The following is a 20,197-nucleotide window of genomic DNA, read 5'->3' as shown; positions in this document are numbered from 1 at the left end:
ACACAGGAAGGTTGATGAGAGACTTAACTAGCTAGTTAGAAGAACGATACAAGGAATGGTTATCACCACTTAAGTCTAATTCTCAACATCTCTGTATGTATGGCAGGTCTTCTCTGACCTTCTTAGAGAATAGCAGCATACTGTTGGAACAGACTCAAATACTTATTTCCATAAGAAAATATAGTCAAAAGTCACAATTGCCACACAATTATCCAACCCCTTGTAGGATCATGAACGATTTCCTCTAACTTTATCTGCAAAGAAATAGAGACTCAAATAGATGGAATAACTTGCATTAGACCTTATAGACTCTATCCAGCTCCATGTTCAACCCTCTTTCTCAACCTCCTCTTTAAGGAATGAGGAGGAGCTTCAAGTTCAGAAAGATTTATTTCTGCTTTCCCTCTCCCTCCCCATCCAATCTTCTCTAGGAACTTTTCTTAGGGAAATGCCAAAGGGTGCCAAGGGAAGCCTACATATATAGGTGGTGGGTTCAGTGGTAAAAATGTAGGAAAACCGAGTTATATCCCTGGGTCAGGAAGATGCCCTGGTGAAGGAAATGGCAACCCACACCAGTATTCTTACCTGAGAAATTCCATGGAAAAAGGGCCTGGCAGGCTGTAATCCATGGAGTTGCAAAGAGTTGGACATGACTGAGCGACTAAACAACAACAAATATATATATGAGTGTGTGTGTGTGTATCTCAGTTGCTTCACCACTTCATAGCAACAGTTTAAGTCCAAGTCATAAGTACTACTGGAGTTGAGAAACTCTTCTTTCCCTTCTTTGTCTTCCATTTGCAGTCCATATTCCTCTCCTTGATAATTGCTCTGGCTTCCTTTTCCTTTGCTTCCACCTTAATTCTTATTCTTCTCTTCTCATCATCCTTATCATTATCATTATTATCACCATCATGATCTTTATCTGTCAGCAGACTCCTTCTATGATTGGCACCTAGCATTCTATTACTGTAGAACAGAATATGATACTGTATAGTAGAACAGAGTATTCTATTAATCCATTTATCTTTGAGAAGCCCTTTCTCAGTTTACATATGATTTTCTATTTTAGCGTATTCTAAAGGAGATCAATCCTGGGTGTTCATTGAAAGGACTGATGCTAAAGCTGAAACTCCAATACTCTGGCCACCTCATGCGACGAGTTGACTCACTGGAAAAGACTCTGATGCTAGAAGGGATTGGGGGTGGGAGGAGAAGGGGAAGACAGAGAATGAGATGGTTGGATGGCATCACCGACTCGATGGACATGAGTCTGAGTGAACTCCGGGAGTTGGTGATGGACAGGGAGGCCTGGAGTGCTGTGATTCATGGGGTCGCGGAGAGTCGGACACGACTGAGCGACTGAACTGAACTGAACTGAACTGAGAGCTAACTATTGTAAGGATTTGCAGATGAAAGCTTTTGCTTTTTCAGAGTGGGTTTTAATTTATCTTAGAATAAAGACTTGAACAAAAATAGATGAGGAATAAACAGTTACAGGCTTCAAATATATACCTTCCTCACATCACTACCATGAACTATTATCCAAGCATATTAGATATTTTGTAACAATGTGGGAAATATTTATAGTGCATTAAAGAGAGGAAAAAATACAATGCAAGATGATGACAATGATGCAAAAGTTATATCACAAAAAACATAAACAGTTAATCAGTTGTATAAGGATGATGGGTTCTAATTTTATTGCAATGTCTGCAGAGAATATGATCTACATGAAACCTACTATTTGATGTTCGTTGAGGCCTGCATGGGTTCTATTAGGTTCTATTTTATATAACAGAATATTATAAATATTCTCAGTGTGCTTTTAAAGAACATGCATTTTCTATTGATCACAGTGTTCTATATAGGCTTATTAGATAAAGCTTTTTAATTGTATTCAAATTTTTTATACCTTTCCTAATCTTAAGTCTGATTGATATATAATATTAAGGGAGTGTGTTAAAATATCTTGCTATGATAGTTGATTTGTTCTTTCTCTTTAAATTCTATTAATATTTATTTTTTCTATTTTGAGGCTTTATTACTTGATACATACAAGTTTAGAACTATCATATTTTCTTGATAAATTTTTCCTTTCATCACTATCTCTTTATCCTTGGTAATTGTTTGGCTTACCTTTTTGTCTGATACAAATATAGCTATACCAATTTGTTGTTAGTATGTTCTTGATATAACTTTTCCTTTTTTGCTTTCACTTTTTTTGTTGTTGCAATTTTATATTTTAAGTGTGTCTATTACAAATAAGACATGGTTGAATCTTCTAATTGGTGAATTTGGTCTGTTTACATATACATTGATTACAGATAAATTTGAACCATGTTTTGGTTTTATGTTGTGTTCTTTATTTACACTAATTTTTCTGTTCTTTTCCTTCTTTCCATAAGCAAAAGTTTAAGTTAATGATTTGAGATTTTTCTTCTTTTCTATTAGTAACATAAGCATTAAAAACTGCAAAGTTCCCCCCGTTCTGTTTTAATTGTGTCCTGTAAATTTTGAAACGTTTGTTTTCATTTTCAATAAGTTCAAACTATTATCTAAAGGATTTCATTATCTAGGACATATAAAGAACTCTTATAATTCAATAATAATAAGACAACCTAATAAACAAAATTTTTAAAAATAAAATGTAAGAATAGCTAATAAGCACTTAAAACATTATCAACATTGTTACTCATTAGGAAAAAAAAATTAAACAACAGTGGTACCACTTCACATCCACTAAGATAACTTTAAATGAAAAGGCAAATAATAAAGGCTGCAAGGATATGAAAAAGCTTAAAGCCTCTGTTTTGCCAAAAGTTTTACTTTCATTTTAGATTCAAAGGATTTGTTAACGAAAGAAACCACTCATTACACACAAATGAACAATTTGAATTTTTGTAGAAGATTATTTGACTTCAATATACAGTCATTAAAATAAAAGCAATAGAAACAATGGAGAGAATTAACAGCACATACATCACCAAATTGCACAGGCCAACACCCAGAATTAAACAACACTGGGAAGTGCCTCGTAAACAGCAATGTGGAGTCCCAGTTAGGAAATAACCCTGGGCAGTGTGTCCACTCCACTGGTGAGACTTTAGATTGCATTTTCAGGGGCTTCAGTTTATAATCCCAGGTTGCAAACTGATATCATCATCAGTTTGCACACTAAAATGCAGTTCCCGTTTTACTTTAACCTTTTTACAGTACTATTTATCTTGTGAGTCAAAGGGTTTCTTTAGACCCCAAGTGGTTGGCCAGACCTCCAGTGGCTCAAGAGCCACTTACTTCCTTATCTAAAGGGCTGCCTGGCTTTCTGTGCTTGCAGGCAGGCATGGAGTCTGGGTAGTGTTACAGGCAGGTCAGCAGCAAGGTCAGAATTCTGCTCTCCTGCTTCTGAAGACTGAACAATACTCTCCATTTCAATTTCCCTAACAGTCTCACACACCAAAGCCTTTGACTGTGTAGATCACAATAAACTGTGGGAAATTCTTCAAGAGATGGGAATACCAGGCCACTTTACCTGCCTCCTGAGAAATCTGCATGCAGGTCAAGAAGCAATAGTTAGAACTGCACGTGGAACAACGGACTGATTCCAAATAGGAAACGAAGTACGTCAAGGCTGTATATTGTCACCCTGCTTATTTAATTTATATTCAGAGTACATCATGCAAAATGCCAGGCTGGATGAAGCACAAGCTGGGATCAAGACTGCTGGGAGAAATATCAATAACCTCAGATATGCAGATGACACCACCCTCATGGCAAAAAGTGAAGAGGAACTAAAAAGCCTCTTAATGAAGGTGAAAGAGGAGAGCGAAAAAGCTGTCTTAAAACTCAACATTCAAAAAATGAAGATCATGGCATCCAGTCCCATCATTTCATGGCAAATAGATGGGGAAACAATGAAAACAGTGACAGACTTTATTTTCTTGGGCTCCAAAATCACTGCAGATGGTGACTGCAGCCATGAAATTAAAAGATGTTTGCTCCTTGGAAGAAAAGCTATGACCAACCTCAACAGCATATTAAAAAGCAGAGACATACTTTGCCGACAAACGTCTGTATAGTCGAAGCTATGGTTTTTCCAGTAGTCATGTATAGATGTGAGACTTGGACCAAAAAGAAAACTGAGTGCCGAAGAATTCACGCTTTTGAACTGTGGTGTTGGAGAAGACTCTTGAGAGTTTCTTGGACTGCAAGGAGATCCAACCAGTCAATCCTAAAGGAAATCAATTCTGAATATTCATTGGAAGGACTGATGCTGAAGCTGTAGCTCTAATACTTTGGCTCCCGATGTAAAGAATTGACTCATTAGGAAAGACCCTGATGCTAGGAAAGATTGAAGGCAGGAGGAGAAGGGGACAATGGAGGATGAGATGGTTAAATGGTATCACTGACTTCATGCACATGAGTTTGAGCAAGCTCCAGGAGTTGGTGATGAACAGGGAAGCCTGATGTGCTGCAGTCCATGGGGTCACAAAGAGTCAGACACGACTGAGCGACTGAACTGAACAGTTTCATACATTTCTGATAGGAATGAAAATCTATACGCTTTGGAAAACAGTTTGTCAATTTCTTAAAAAGTTAAAAATTGTTATAAGTTAAAAATAAGTTATAAATTGCTATATAATTGAGCAATTCCATTTTTTGAGTTATACCTTAGATATGTAAAAGTATATGTCCACACAAAAACTTGTACAGTCATGGTAGCAGTATTCATAAAAACAAAATGTGGTAACAATTCAAATGTCTATCAACTGTTGAAAGAATAAAGAAAATTTGGTGTATTAGTATAGTAGAATACTATTCAGAAATAAAAGGGAAGGAAATAATGTGGCATGGAGAAGGAAATGGCAACCCACTCCAGCGTTCTTGCCTGGAGAATCCCAGGGACGGGGGAGCCTGGTGGGCTGCCGTCTATGGGGTCGCACAGAGTCGGACACGACTGAAGCGACTTAGCAGCAGCAGCAGCAGCTGTAAAATGCATGCACCACAAAAATTTATGTGAAGCTACAAAAGGCTATATATTGCATGATTCCATTTACGTGAAATACCTACATATAGCAGATCTGTAGAGACAGAAAACAGATTTGTGGTTTCCTGAGGCTGGGAGTGAGAAAGAGAAGTGATTACAAATTAGCATGAGGGATATTTGAGGGGTTACAGACATGTTATAAAACTGGATTATGGTTGTTACCAAACAGAAGTTGGGTCTGCTCACTGTTTGTGTGCAAAGCCAATCTACTGACACTAGTTTGTGGTGAAGGAAAATGCAGCATTTACTGCAGGATGCCAAGCAAAAACTTTTACTTGAAAGACCCAAACTCACCAGTGGCTTTCAGGGAAGGGTTTTTAAAGACAGTGTGAAGGAAAGGGTCACAGTGTGTGTGACCAGCTTATCCACAGTTCTTGATTGGTTATTGGTGAAGTTACAGGGTGATGTTTTGAAAATCTCAGTCATCAACCTTCTGGTTCCAACTGGTTTGGAGTCTATGTGTTGATGATCAGTATGCAGTTAACTTTTTCCACTTGGTGAGGGGTTTAGTGTCTGCAAAATAGCCCAGGAGTGTTGTTTAGGATATTATCTATAAGCATTAAGGAGGAACTAAATGCCCTTGACTTTGTTTTATGGCTAAACAATTATTTTGTTTTGCTTGACTTTTTCTTTCTTTCTACCTTTTCTCGCTTCTCTGATTAAATTTGCTCTTTAGAACTTGGAAAGGGTTCAGCTTTCCAAGAAGGCTACAGCCTTTCTACAAACAAGAAGTAGTGGACTGGTAAGGAAAGGGTCTGTCTCTGGGAAGTTCCTACAGGGGCCTGCTTGGTTTCATGGTGACAATTACACAACTCTAAATTTAGTAACAATCATTGAATTTTTCACTTAAAATGGATGAATTTCATAATATGTAAATTATACCTCAATACAGCACTTTATTATTTTTTTTATTGGAGGCAAATTACTTTACATTAATATATTGGTTGGTTTTGCCATACATTGACACGAATCCGCCCCGGGTGTACATGTGTTCCCTTTTTGAACCCCCCTCCCACATCCCTCTTCCCCATATCCTCCCTCCAAGTCATCCCCATGCACCAGCCCCAAGCATCCTGCATCATGCGTCAAACCTGGACTGGTGATTCATTTCACATATGATAATATACATGCTACAATGCCATTCTCCCAAATCATCCCACCTTCACCCTCTCCCACAGAGTCCCAAAGACTGTTCTAATGGACTGCTCCAATGAGCTAGCCTAGTTGTGAGTTGTTTTGAAATTATATTTTCTTCATTCTGTGCCTAGATGACCAATATTATATTCAAAACTTGTTAAGAGACAAGAAAAATGTGTCTCTTTTAAGACATTCAAGATGAACACAGCAGTCCTCAATTTTCAGTGTCATGGCCATTCCAGAGAGAAAAGGTCTAAGTTCAGTGCTGTGAATCTTTCTGGCTGCTTTCCATGGAGGGAGGCTGGAGTGAGCTTTGCCCTGGGCTGACACTCTTCCTTGTCACTGATTAACCAGCTTTGTAGGAAGGTTGCTTCACTGACATCCTGTTCTGCCTGGAGAGTGATATTTGCCAAAGCTTTGGAGAGCAGAAAAATGTCCACTCGCTATCACCAAGCTGCTAGTGATAGCTACCTGGAACTTCTGAAGGAGGCTACCAAGAGAGATCTGAATCTTTCTGATGAAGATGGCATGACTCCCACACTCCTAGCAGCCTACCATGGGAACTTGGAAGCCCTAGAAATAATCTGCAGCAGAGGGTAAGTTCAACCCAATGGTTTTGACTGGAAACTGTTTATGGGAGGATTTTGCAGACAGGAGCAAGAGGAAGGGAATTAGTGAAAATACTGTGCTCTCATTTTAGTCTGTGTAAAAATTGTCTTTTTAGAGGAAATGAGAAAATTTCCCAGAGATATTCTCTTTTCACACTGAGAACTGGCACTATGGGGGTGGCTGATCCCTTATGAGCCACACACACAGAAATCCTGAAATCTAAGTCACTATTATTTCCCTTGAGGGTAAGATATTTGAATTCTGTGGCTTTAAAACTTCTTTCCGTGACTTGTAAATGCTCGACCCTTTAAAAAAGATCAGTGATCTACCTGGTTTTAAGATATCAAGTTTACTTGGAACAAATGATGTGTTTTGTTTTGTTTTTTTGTCATCTGTGCCATTAAAATCCCATAGCCTTAAAAAAAAATACTCAGTCCAAGCGCAAACTCATGGTTCTTAGACGAAATTTCTGGCTTTATAAGCTATAAAAGGGACCTTCAGCCTATCTTAATTACCACTCTGGCTGTCAAATACATACATGTACATATACTCTCCATTCAAATTCTAAAGCAGAAATTAGCTAACTCCTGTCTTCTACTTGTTGTTGGAGGGGCTAGTCACCATTGACAACTATAACTCCAAGAAGACTAAAGAAAGAAAAAAAGATAATGTGAGTAAAGGAGGCAAGTGAATTTATACATATTAATATATAACATATGTATTTATTAATACCTATATCTGCTCTGCGTCAGCCATTTTGCTAGATCAACAAGAGAAATATGATTCTTCCCACCTTCAAATGGTGATCAGATTTGAGAGAGGAAATGTCATGAATGTGTTATAAAGGGGTAAAGAGAGAACACTAAAAAAATAAGACAGGTATCCCAATCTAGGTAGTGAGGGAAGGCTTTTTGAGCATCTAAACTGGAGTTTGAATGATAAGGAGTTGGCCAGATGAAGGTGGAAGGATGAGTGTTTCTCCTGAGGAAGAGCACTGTATTCTAGGCAATGAAGTGGTCAAGTATGGCTGGATATGGCTTGAGTGGGGAGAAGCCAAGTTGTAAGCAAGGAGACCAGACACAAGAGTCTTGTAGACTCTTTTAAGGAATTGAACTTTTCCCCAAGGACGCAGAAAGGTGCTGTCGTGGGTTTGTGCAGGGGAGCCACCTGGTTGGTTTTTGTTTACAAAATTTTCCTCAGGCATTTGTATAGCAGTTAAAGAAAATGTTCAGAGACTGTTTTAATGGTTGAGATGAGGGACGAACTGGATTAGAAAAGTGGCAGTGGGAACAGAGATGTGGACGGATGGCAATTTGGATGTAGAACTGGTTATAATTGACTGAACGTTGAGTGGGTAGAAGAAAGAAGAGGATCAAGTTTGGGCTTTGACAGGTTGTTGGATGTTGGCATCCTTCATTGAAGTGAGCGGCACTTTAAGGAGTTAGAAGAACCAAAGGTGGAGACAGTTCCCGAGTTGAAGACTAAATAAGGAGGTGAGTGGGTTGCTGTACTCCATTCCTTTCAACTTCCATTTTCCGGGTTTTCCAGACATCACCCTCTACCCCGACCCTTTCAGTCAAGCTCTTTGAGATTGTAACACTGTGTATCATCTTTCCTCTTCTCCCAGACTTTCTTCAACTACTTAAAGTACATCTCCTCTGCTGCTGCTGCTAAGTCACTTCAGTCGTGTCCGACTCTGTGTGACCCTATAGACGGCAGCCCACCAGGCTCCCCCGTCCCTGGGATTCTCCAGGCAAGAACACTGGAGTGGGTTGCCATTTCCTTCTCCAATGTGTGAAAGTGAAAAGTGGAAGTGAAGTCGCGACTGAAGTGACTAAGCAGCAGCAGCAGCAGTAGATGTTCTCCTATGCTCTCTCTCTCTCTGTAAACCTGCAACATTTTCTTATACAAATTGTTCTGCTGGTCTTTACTTATGACAAAATTAACATAAACTAAGCCCCCCAAATTAAACTATACATATGCACACAGATTATAAAGAATAAAATATCCTATTATGTCATATATAGTGTGTGTGTATAAAATACATATAGAACCTACAAATATATAAACACACATATTAAAATGTATATATTTTATATAAATAATTATGCGTGTATATTTGTACATATACATGAAATAGTATACTAAGTAAAACACTTTTTGTGTGGTATGCAGTTTTTTTTTTATGACTCAATATATCATAAACATTTTTTCCATGTCGGCATATATTCTTTTACAGTTTAATTTTCAGGAACTTCTTAGTATTCTGGTTAATGAATATAGGATATAAATATATTTCTTAGTCAATCTCTCTTTTGGACAAATAGCTTGTTTCCCATAGTTTAAATAGTGCTGTGATAATTATCCTTGTACATAAATCTTTGCTCATGTTTTCTTGAGAACAAATTCTTCCAAGTGAAATTTCTGGATCAGTTGGCATGTACACTATTTAAAGACTCTTGTGGTGTCTATTGACAAATTGCTCTTCAGACTCTTGTGGTGTCTATTGACAAATTGCTCTTCAGAAAGTGAGCACCCATTTCTGTCAAATTGTAGGTTCGAAATGATATATCAATGTGCCTTTAATGTTCTTTGGTTACTGGCAGGGTTGAAAATTTTTTTGTATTTTGAAGTCATTGTATTTCCACTTTTGTGAACTAAGTATTTATAACCTTGTCCTACTTATATATTGGAGTCTTCAACATTTCTCATTGATTTTCTTAAAGTTAGAATATCAGCCTTTTGTCACTGTATTTCGAAATATTTTCACAAATCATAATTCATATTTTTGACATCAGATACTTAATATCAGTGAAAATATAAATTTAAATATATATTTATGTACTTAAGTCTATAAATTTTACTATGTAATTCCAACTCTGAGGTCATACCTAAATATTGACAGATATTTTCTTTAGTATTTTAGTTTTTTTTTATTTTAAATATCTCATATTTTATTTCTTTAAGATTTGAGATTGTGATCTATGTCTTCTCCAAGTGGCTAGTCATTTGTCCCTAAGCATTTTGTTATATAATCCATTCTTTATGTATTTATTTGGCTTGGTAATTTCTCTCAATGTAATATCAAAATCCAGTCCATTGTTTGGAATTTATTAAAAACTGATTATGAGCATCAACATTCTAACCCTGGTTAGTCCTTCCTTCTCAACTCTTGTCTTCTGGATCAGTTCTAATACATCCCAGATTTTTTTCCTTCTCTCCAGAAGCATTTAAAATCTGTTAAGTTGGCCTGGTATAAAATTATAAAAATGTCTTATAAGGGTTTTCACAGGTCACCACCCATTTTGATCATTGCATGTGCGTGCTACACTCAGTTGTGTCTGACTTTTTGCAACCCCATAGGCTGTAACGCTCCAGGCTCCTGTGTCCATAGAATTCTCCAGGCAAGAATACTGGAGTGAGTTGCCATTTCCTTCTCCAGGGGATCTTCCCAACTCAGGGATCAAAACTGGGTCTCCTGCATTGCAGGCAGATTTTGATCATAGCCAGTCTTTAAGCACTTGTGTGAGAACAAAATGCTCGTTACATTTAAGGGGGCTAAAAAGTAAAACCAATCAAAAATTGAATTTAGATGTTAATCAATTACTGAGGTATACTGCAGGCTGGATGGCATCATCAACTCGATGGACATGAGTTTGGGTGGACTCCGGGAGTTGGTGATGGACAGGGAGGCCTGGCGTGCTGTGATTCATGGGGTCGCAAAGAGTTGGACACGACTGAGCGACTGAACTGAACTGAACTGACTGCAGTCTGATGATTTTAGTGTCTTTCTGTCACTACCTGATTGAACTATGGATCATGTAGCAAGCAATAATATCCAAACTCTGGCTTTGTTAAAAACTATTTTTCTTTCTTTTTTAAAGATGGAAAGCAATGATTACATGTTTTACATTGGGAAGATGGCCTCAGTTATACAGCATTTAATTTTGCTTTTAAAATATGCATGGGTTTTTTAAAGTATTTTTGTTTCATTTTCTAAAATGAAAATGTTTTTCCTTTCTGATTCTCAAAGGAATACAAACTTCTTGTAACATTTCATGTCATATTGGAAAATATACTTACTAAAGCAAAAATCATATAAATTCTCACAGTCATTAACATTTGGGTATATATTCCTTCAGATGTTTACCTTTAAGAACATACACTTAAATGTACCTATGTTCAGCCCTTAAAAAGCCAATCACAGTATACAAACTCTTCTGGATTATTCTTCTAATTATTTAATAATACAGTATTGATCATGTTCAGTTAAAAGGAAAGATCCATGACATTATTTTCAGTGACTATATGGTATACTGCTTTATAGTTTCATTACAATTTATTTAAACAGTTATTTGTTCATGACATTTAATTTGAATCCAGTTTTTGTATAAGATGGAATGAGCATCCTTGATCACGCATCTTTGCACAAGTGTCTGATATTTCCTCAGGATAAATTCCGTAAAGCAGAATTGTTGATTCAAAGGAGCACTATGTTTTACAGTCTTTTGGCACATACTGTGCAGGAAATTTGAACCATTCTATGCTTCCTTCAGCATTCTTAATTTCCTCACAGTCCTGGAAAAACTGAGTAGTATTATTATTTTTATTTGTTGCCTATCTGATAGGCAAATAGATGGTGGTGTATTACTTTCAATTGCATTTATTTGATTACTAATGAGTCTAAATATTCCTTCTTACATAGAAAAACATTTTTTGAAAAAGTGATTTTTTTTCCGAGAACAACTCCAGAAAAAATTAAATCAACTCAGGCTAATTTAATATAAGAAAATTGCCTATTTTGCAACAATAATAAAAATCTAGGCTTAAAAATTATTTCCAAAATGTACTAATCTACCAAAAATCAAGGGCAGAATATGATTACTTAAAATATTTTCATTGATTTTCTCTTTGGGGAAAAAAAAGGATAGAAAACAAATCAAATAAAAATTTTACAAATTTAGACCACAGAAACAATATGGTATCAATACTGGATTCAGATCAACAAATGAGGGGGATGACTTTTTGAATATCTGGACAGGCACGTGTAATGGTTCTATCAAAAAATGTGAAGGACACCAGAGATTGAAAGACAGAGTTAAGAAGAACCCCCAAATTGTCAATAGAAAAAAAATTTAAGTAGTATATCAGTTTGGAAAGTTGTCTGTAAATAGAATTTCTGCAAGTGGAAATAGCTTAAATGTTCAGGGCAACTCATGAATCAGCATACTGACAGTTTCATCTTTAAATTCGGAATTTTGTGTCTCTTAAGAGAGGAACAATCTTTAAGGGTCACTTCAGGTTTTCTTCATGTTCTTCCTATTTTTGAAGGCTCATTTAAGTTCCCTTGGGTGGGGAAAATTCCACTGTTTTATGACCTGAAGCATGTGGATTTAATCCAACCTCTTAATACTTGTAACATCTTTACCCAAACTCACTCTTCTCAATAATTTCTTTTTTAACTTACCCAATCTAATATCAGGCAAATCTAACCCATATGTTTATATTTGCAGTAATGTCTTAGATGTTTTACAACCTCTCTTTGAAGTCCTTTGAATATGGTGTTTGGTTAAACGAAAAGTGAAATTCCATCTTTGAGGGTACTGTGCTTCCCTAAGATACACAACTGTTTTAAGGTTGAAAGAGGTCTCCTTTGATCCAAGACAACTAAATCAGGCAGACTGACTAGACCCCTTTTGAAAAGGGTTGTGCAACAGAACCATGTTATTTAATACTTGCTTTCCTTAGATTCAATTTCATTTTCTTTCCTTCCTCTTTAAACTTATTTCCCTTCCTCTATCTCCGGCCACACTGAGTATATTCCTGGTGTCCCAAATATGTAATGTCACCTATATGTGCATCTGCTTGCACTCACTGTTCTCTCTCCTCAGAAGGAAGTTGCCAACTGTCACCTTATGGCTGGATCTAGCCCACAAGCATGTTTAATTTGGACTTCACTGCAATTTTCTCTTAAATTTAAGCCAACATTTAAAAATCAAAAAGTTTCACCTAAAATTGTGGATTTCTGGTTTTGTTTGGAAAATGGAAGCTCTGGCAATATTGTGCCTGCTTTTATTCAGGATAGCAATTAGCCACAGCTGAACAATGCCTGTTCTTTTAGATGGAGCTTGAACTTAACCATGATTTTGTTGAAAAAAAAAAACAAACAAACATAGCCCCATTAAGTTATTTACATCACATCTTGGCTTCTTTAGGTTGTATTTGAGACATCTGCTAGGAGATATGGAAGATACCATACAAAGGACAAAAGACACAGGTTTTGCCTTCTGAGATATATTATCTAAATGGGGCAGGGTGTATTTGACAAATTAAGATTATAAGTGTTGAAAGGCCAGAAGAGTTATTGTAGTGTTGCAGGAGTTTACCAGATGGGTATGAGAAAAAAATATATGAAATTAACTATTTTGAGTTTAGAGTCAAAGGAAATGATAACAGGTAAAATTTAATGAGTATTCACTATGTACCAAGCACTTCTCTAATGCTTTATGCATGTTGACTTTATTCACATTATAGTTCTATGCTGCTGCGTCACTTCAGTCGTGTCCGACTCTGTGTGACCCCATAGACGGAAGCCCACTAGGCTCCCCCATCCCTGGGATTCTCCAGGCAAGAACACTGGAGTGGGTTGCCATTTCCTTCTCCAGTAGTTCTATGAGTAGGTAATATTATCCTCAGTTTATAGATGAGGACAATGAGTCCTAGCCAAGTTGAACTTGAGGAGTCATTGCAGGTAAAAGGTAAAGCTGAGGTGCGTTAACGTAAGACCATATTGTGTTAGAGACCATTAGATATAGAGGCAGGCCTGATCCAAAGTGTACTGCGGTAAACTGGTGGGCAAATCAATTGAGTGCTTGGTCTTTCTTACCCCTCTGAGAGTTCTTCTTTTTCTTTTTTAAGAGAAAGATTGTGATTGGTGGTAGTGGTGGTGGGGGCAGTGAATGTATAAGTGCTTTGTAACAAACAAGCATGAAGAAACCAAAGTTTCCCATGGAGGAATTATAATACAAATCTGATTCACTAAATTATAGGACACTGGTTGGGTCACCTTAACTAGTGCAGGTCTTAACCTGCAGTGAACGTAACCTGGGGATCTTGTTAAACTTCAAATTTCTGGTTCAGGAAGTCTGGGATGAGATCCAAGATTCTGCATTTCCAACAAACTTGAAGGTGATGTTACTGCTGTTGATCTATGGACTAAAGTTTAAATAGCAAGAACAGAAGGATCACAGTGCATTAACATGCCAGTTGCAAGGGCATGGATCTTTTCTCCTGTTTCACCTGCTGCTTACCAGGAATGTTAAGACACTTCTCAGACTCTCTCTCCTGCCATCCCATGGGGCTAGCCTGGCCAAAGGTTGCAGAGATCATGATTTTGGAGTCTGGACTAGGGCAAGGGAAGGTGCCCTTTAGTACCTGTATTATCAGAGTTCTCAACAGCGGCTTGCTGTCAGAGCCATAGTTAGCAGTAAGTTATTACTTTTCATTTATGCTTGTTTGTAACTTAAGGCCTCACAGGAGAAGGGCAAGGGGTGGGGATTTAGTCTGGGGCAGGATTCTAGTAGATATTCATCCACAAATCTTCTTTACCTACCATGTATCCTTAATGCTATCTAATACTGCCCCCAATTCTACCTTAAACCATTGTAGTGTTATTCGCTCAGCCATGTTCGACTCTGCAACCCCATGGACTGTAGCCCACCAGGCTCCTCTGTCCATGGAATTCTCCAGGCAAGAATATTGGAGTGGGTAGCCATTTTCTTCTCCAGGGAATCTTCCCAACCCAAGGATCAAACCAGGGTCTCCTGGTTTATAGACAGATTCTTTAACATCTGAGCCATTAGGGAAGCCCAAACCATTCATCATTATGTGAAAGTGAGGAATCAATAGACCCTTTGTACAAATATTAGTTGTATTAGACACTGCTTCCTCCCCAACATCCATTCCTCTTTTCTTTCTTGCTGTTGGGAAACCAGTTTTGTTGTTATTTATTTCCTTACCTATGACTCAGAGGAGGGTAACAGTTGTGTGCTGGAACTGTAACTGAGAAGGTGGGCTTGTTGCCCACTGTGCAACGGAAAGCCCAAGGCAATGATTTTTGCAGAGAGAAAAGGCTTTATTGAAGGGTGGAAAACAAGGAGACAAGAGGCACTGTTTTAGATTCATCTCCTTGATTGGCTTTTGAATGGGGTATTTACTGGGGAAATAAGGAAAAAGAGGGGAAGGCTGCTTAGAAACAAATGATGGAAAGTAAGTGTAAGTTTCAATGTAAGTTTCAAGAGTGAAGGCTGGACAGTCCTTCACGCCTCTTCATCGGTTACATGTGCAGTTTTAGAAGTGAAAGGGTCCAGTATGTACTACGTAATGGATTTTCAGCCTGTGATATCCAAAGTGCACTGTCAGTCATTCGAGTCCCTCAGGGTGTCTGTGTGATGCTCATGCCCAGTTGGAGAGGCTGTCAGCAAGTTGTTTCCACATCTGTGGTTTCCCTGATACTCTGTGAAACAGGTTTGGTGTTCTTGATGCTATCATTTTTGTTTCTATCTTGTGTCTAGCTTATGAACCTTGATCCTTTAAGGTACAGGATATGGTTTCAGAACCAGCTCTATCTAACAAGCTCAGGAGAGATGATTGCTAAGTTTTTAGGAAGTCTGAATCAGATAAAGAATTCATTATTCAAAATAAAATTATATAAATTTAAATTTAATAAATTATATTAAAAAACGTAGTGCTCAAAACTTATTCCTAATTGTTTTACCACATTTTGCTATTATCTTTGCTCTTAAGATTGTGTACATCTATTAAATATCTATGTGGTGGGAATAATTTATAATCAATTGCTACTATGCCTCTCTTCCAAATTCTGTGTCCAGTAATGTCATATTAGTGCTTAAAATGTGTTGTGGTGGTGTATTTACACCACAGAAATTGGCACATGCTATATAAATCAGTGTTTGATTCTTTTCCCTTAATGAGATGGTTGTTAACATTTACCAGCATAGCATGGGGTAATCCTATCTAGGGGAAAAATCTAATTGATCTCAGATAAAGAAGGTAGCTCTATTTCCTTTCTCCTAGGTATGTGATCTGATTCTGGCTAATGAGACATGAGAGTTACTCATTTGGGGAATTTCTTAGAAAGCTTTTTTGCTTCTAAAAACAAGATACAGGGTAGATGTGGATTGTTTCTGGCCATGTGATGCCTGAATGTGACAAATCTGGACTTTCAAAGTTATCTTGTAACAATGTCAAGGCAAGATTAACTTGCATTTTGTTCTTTAATTTTTTATTTCTTAGACCTCGTCTTCAGAGAAAAAGTTAGCATGTATTGTTTATATTTTCTCTTCTAGAGGGGACCCTAACAGATGTGACATCTGGGGAAACACTCCTTTGCATTATGCGGCCTCCAACGGTCATGCCCACTGCGTCTCATTCCTGATCAACTTTGGTGCCAATATCTTTGCTCTGGACAATGACTTACAGTCTCCACTGGACGCTGCTGCCAGCAGAGAGCAGAATGAATGTGTCGCTCTTCTGGATAAGGCTGCCACTGCCCAGAACGTCATGAACCCCAGGAAAGTCACCAGGCAGAAGGAGCAGGCTCAGAAGAATGTCAGGAAGCAGATCAAAGAGTGTGAGAGGCTCCAGGAGAAGCACCAAAATAAGATGGCCCGCACACACAGCAAGGAGGAACCTGGGACTCTTTCTTCTTCCAAGGGAACTTTCTCTAGGTCACCCCTTCCAAATGCTTCTAACACATTTGGGTCACTGTCTAAGGGTATTAAAGATACCCTCAAGCTTAAGTTCAAGAAGAACAAAGATACAGCAGAGCAGTTAGGGAATGAGAGCAGAAGTGGACAGAAGAATGTGATGGAAGTGTTCAGAGAGGATGAGGAAGACGAATTCTCAGGGGACTTCATAGAGAAGCTCCAGTTGTCTGCAAAGGGGGACAGCTGTATGCAACACGAATCCATTCTCAATCGTCCAGGTCTAGGAAATGTTGTTTTTGGAAGGAATAGAATATTCAGCCCTGAAGACATCTCAGACAGCAGGAGGGAGCTGGGGTTTACAATGTCCAGTGAATTGCTTCAGAGACAAGGAGAAGCTGACGCTGATGAAGAGGGGGAGGAAAACAACCACGAAGATGATCTGCCTTGGGATGAGGATGAAGTGGAATGGGAGGAAGATGCGGTTGATGCTACTCCCCTGGAAGTGTTCTTGCAGTCCCACTACTTGGAAGAATTCCTTCCTATTTTCATGAGAGAGCAGATTGATATGGAAGCTCTGCTGCTTTGCTCTGATGAGGACCTTCAGAGCATACAAATGCAGCTGGGTCCCAGGAAGAAAGTTCTTAATGCCATAAATAGAAGGAAGCAGGTGCTACAGCAGCCTGGGCAGTTGGTTGACACCAACCTCTGATGGAGTGTTGGGTCAACGGGGTGAGTCTACAGAGGTGGGGGTGATTCTATCGCCCACTGGAGATATTCCAGGCAATACCTACTCTGTACCCAATACCAGACTACTGGGTTTCTAGGGTTTTGAAGGTGTCCACCTAAGAAGGAAGCCCAAATTCTACTCTGAGAAATACTCTGTACCTAAATTCATATAAACCACTAGTGAGAAACTCAAGGAGGTAAGAAATGGGAATAAGGAAATGACATTTCTCTTCACTTATCTTTTTGATATTTTTGAATATAGAAAGGATTAAATGAATGACAGAGAACAGAAAAGACTTTACTTCCTAACTCTGAACTTAAAATCATAGTCTCCTATAACACTGCTGCTGCTGCTGCTAAATCGCTTCAGTCGTGGCTGACTCTGTGCAACCCCATAGACGGCAGCCCACCAGGATCCCCCATCTCTGGGATTCTCCAGGCAAAAATATTGGAGTGGGTTGCTATTTCCTCCTATAACACTAGCTGCTGCCTAATTTCTGATCCTTAGCTCCATGACTTTACCTGTTGATGGAAACTAAAATTCCTCCATTGGCCTGTGGCTTGATGCCCAACTTGAATGTGTCTAACCCTAATCAGTAGATGTTTACATGTTTACAAGTAATAGAAACGGGTCTGTAATATTCCTTCTTGGGAACAGAGACAGAATGGCAGGTAGAGAGACAGATGAAATAGAATGTACAGTACCTGTATGGACTAACTTTTGTCCTTCAAAATTTATATGCTTAATTTCTGATCTTGAGTCTGGGGATTCTAACTTCAGTCATCCTGTGAAGAGGTAGACACACTGGTGATGTGCTTGCATCGCCATGTGAAGAGAAAGAATAGGCCATGTGAAGATAAAGCAAGAAGGCAGTTTTCTGAAAGCCACAGAAGGAAGCCTCAGGAGAAACCAAAACTTTTATCGCTTTTATCTTGGACTTCCAGCCTCCAGAGCTATAAGAAAATAAAGTTCTGTTGTTTAAGCCACCCAGTCTGTGGTATTTTGTTACAGCAGTCCTAGCAGAATAAGATCGTCTTTAAGACAAGAGAGATAGGGAGGGGAAAATAAGAATACAGAAAAGAAGATTAGATGATTTTTAGATGGTTAGATGATTTTTTCCTAAGCATAAGTGCCTCCTGAAACTTAAAAAAGGAAAAAGAAATCTAGGTTCTTTGTTGGGAAAATTCAATTGTAAAAGCTGAATTTTTATATGCATATTTTATTTACTGTTGTCTATCACCATTTCTGCACATCTGAATACATGTAGATTCTACAATATAAACTGTCAACACTAACACTGCTGCTGTTATTTGAATGGTAATCTCAAATTTAAGATGAAACCCTACTTGACTAGTTAAGTTTCACTGAATTTTTATACTTAGACATGCATTAAATGGAATTTACCACTGATTACGTGTATAACATAGAAAGAGCTTCAGCATGCTTCCTGATTCACAGCTGCTTGTGTTACTTCAAGAGGAACCATGGAGGATACAAATGCTTAAATCTGATGGACAACTGGCACATTCTTCTTCAGTCAATGGACTGAAAGTTGTCAGTCACTGAATAAATATGTTGCACTACAGGATTATTATGTTTACACACATCACATTGCATTGTTCTAGAATAGACTGTAATTGTACACGAAATAATGTACACAAAAGCAGTAGTTTTAGAAGGCATTCAAAAAAGTAGTAGTGTCTGAGTCCTTCTCTATTAGTATTTCATTATTGTAGAGGCTAGGATCCTCTCTCCAAGTAGACACCATAATCTACCCGATGAGACCCTGATAGGATATAGGAGAAATATAAGCCACTAGGAGAGTTCTGGAGCAGGCAATGGCACCCCACTCCAATACTCTTGCCTGGGAAATCCCATGGACGGAGGAGCCTGGTAGGCTACAGTCCATGGGGTCGCTAAGAGTTGGACACGACTGAGTGACTTCACTTTCACTTTTCATGCATTGGAGAAGGAAATGGCAGTCCACTCCAGTGTTCTTGCCTGGAGAATCCCAGGGACAGAGGAGCCTGGTGGGCTGCCGTCTATGGGGTCACACAGAGTCGGACACGACTGAAGCGACTTAGCAGAAGCAGCAGGAGAGTTCTACTGTTAACAAAACGGATGCTTTATAGCAGTGCCTTGTACATCACTGTCAGAGGTTAAAAATAATATAGAAAGCTTGATGGTGTATTATAGCAAATGAGAGGTGGCATGGGGGTGGTACAAAGAATTTTGAGCTGGAAACCAGTTTTGGTACTTGGAAGACAGAATAGGAAACAGAAAAGTACTCTTAGGGAAAATGAGAAAAGATCGGCCAGCAAAAATGTTACTGGAATTCAGCATTATAGGATTTAGTCTTGCTTCATGGGATTTGATTGTTTCTAATTGGAATTTTTCCATGTTGCCCTACTGGAGAGGTAACAATTTGCTCAGAAATATGGGAAGGGGATGTTTGCCCAGCAGGACTAGAAGCTCTCACCAGGACAATTCCATTGGAGTTTACGTGAATTCTGTGATGAGATAAAGGGATATGAATTTGAAGAACATGTCAATTTTAAAACCTCACATAAAACTTCAATCAAATTGCATAATTATAAAAAGGAAGGAGGAAACATAATCCTTTTATGTAATAACAGTGAATAACATAAAACAGTGAGGCCAGCATGGGTTGTTAGGTATTTTTTCCCCCCAAATGGTTACATTATATTTTTATTAAAGTATTTCAGCTTATAGACTCCATAGGTTCATCTACCTTTCTATGAATAACTCCTGTTCCATTTTAAGGGTAAATTCTATATCGGTGATTATTGCAAAATTGGTTTAAAGTGTATGAACCAAACAGAATTACTTTGGCTCTTATATATGAGAGCTTCCATGGTGACTCAGACAGTAAAGAATCAGCCTGCAACGCAGGAGACCTGAGTTCAATCCCTGGGCTGGGAAGATCCC

At 38.3% G+C, this 20,197-nt stretch overlaps 1 protein-coding gene across 1 annotated transcript; it reads left to right on the top strand.

Moving 5' to 3' along the window:
* The first annotated feature begins 6,412 nt into the window (after positions 1-6,412).
* Positions 6,413-18,225, top strand: ANKS4B (ankyrin repeat and sterile alpha motif domain containing 4B). The gene is made up of 2 exons (XM_055408900.2): positions 6,413-6,780; positions 16,162-18,225. Exons 1-2 carry the CDS (start codon positions 6,617-6,619, stop codon positions 17,228-17,230), a joined length of 1,233 nt encoding a protein of 410 aa, XP_055264875.2. The 5' UTR covers positions 6,413-6,616; the 3' UTR covers positions 17,231-18,225.
* Positions 18,226-20,197: the final 1,972 nt, after the last annotated feature.

Source organism: Moschus berezovskii, chromosome 27 (genome assembly GCF_049115385.1).
Source record: "Moschus berezovskii isolate FMDL1 chromosome 27, NW_MosBer_1.0, whole genome shotgun sequence".
NCBI classification, from domain to species: domain Eukaryota; kingdom Metazoa; phylum Chordata; class Mammalia; order Artiodactyla; family Moschidae; genus Moschus; species Moschus berezovskii.
The sequence above is the reverse complement of the archived record's forward strand: the minus strand, read 5'-3'. Positions and strand labels throughout refer to the sequence as shown.

Excerpts from the sequence above, each read along its gene's own strand:
- ANKS4B (XM_055408900.2), top strand. The coding sequence starts at position 6,617 with ATGTCCACTCGCTATCACCAAGCTGCTAGTGATAGCTACCTGGAACTT. Across the intron at positions 6,781-16,161 it reads GAAATAATCTGCAGCAGAGG|AGGGGACCCTAACAGATGTG; the intron begins GTAAGTTCAACC and ends TTTCTCTTCTAG.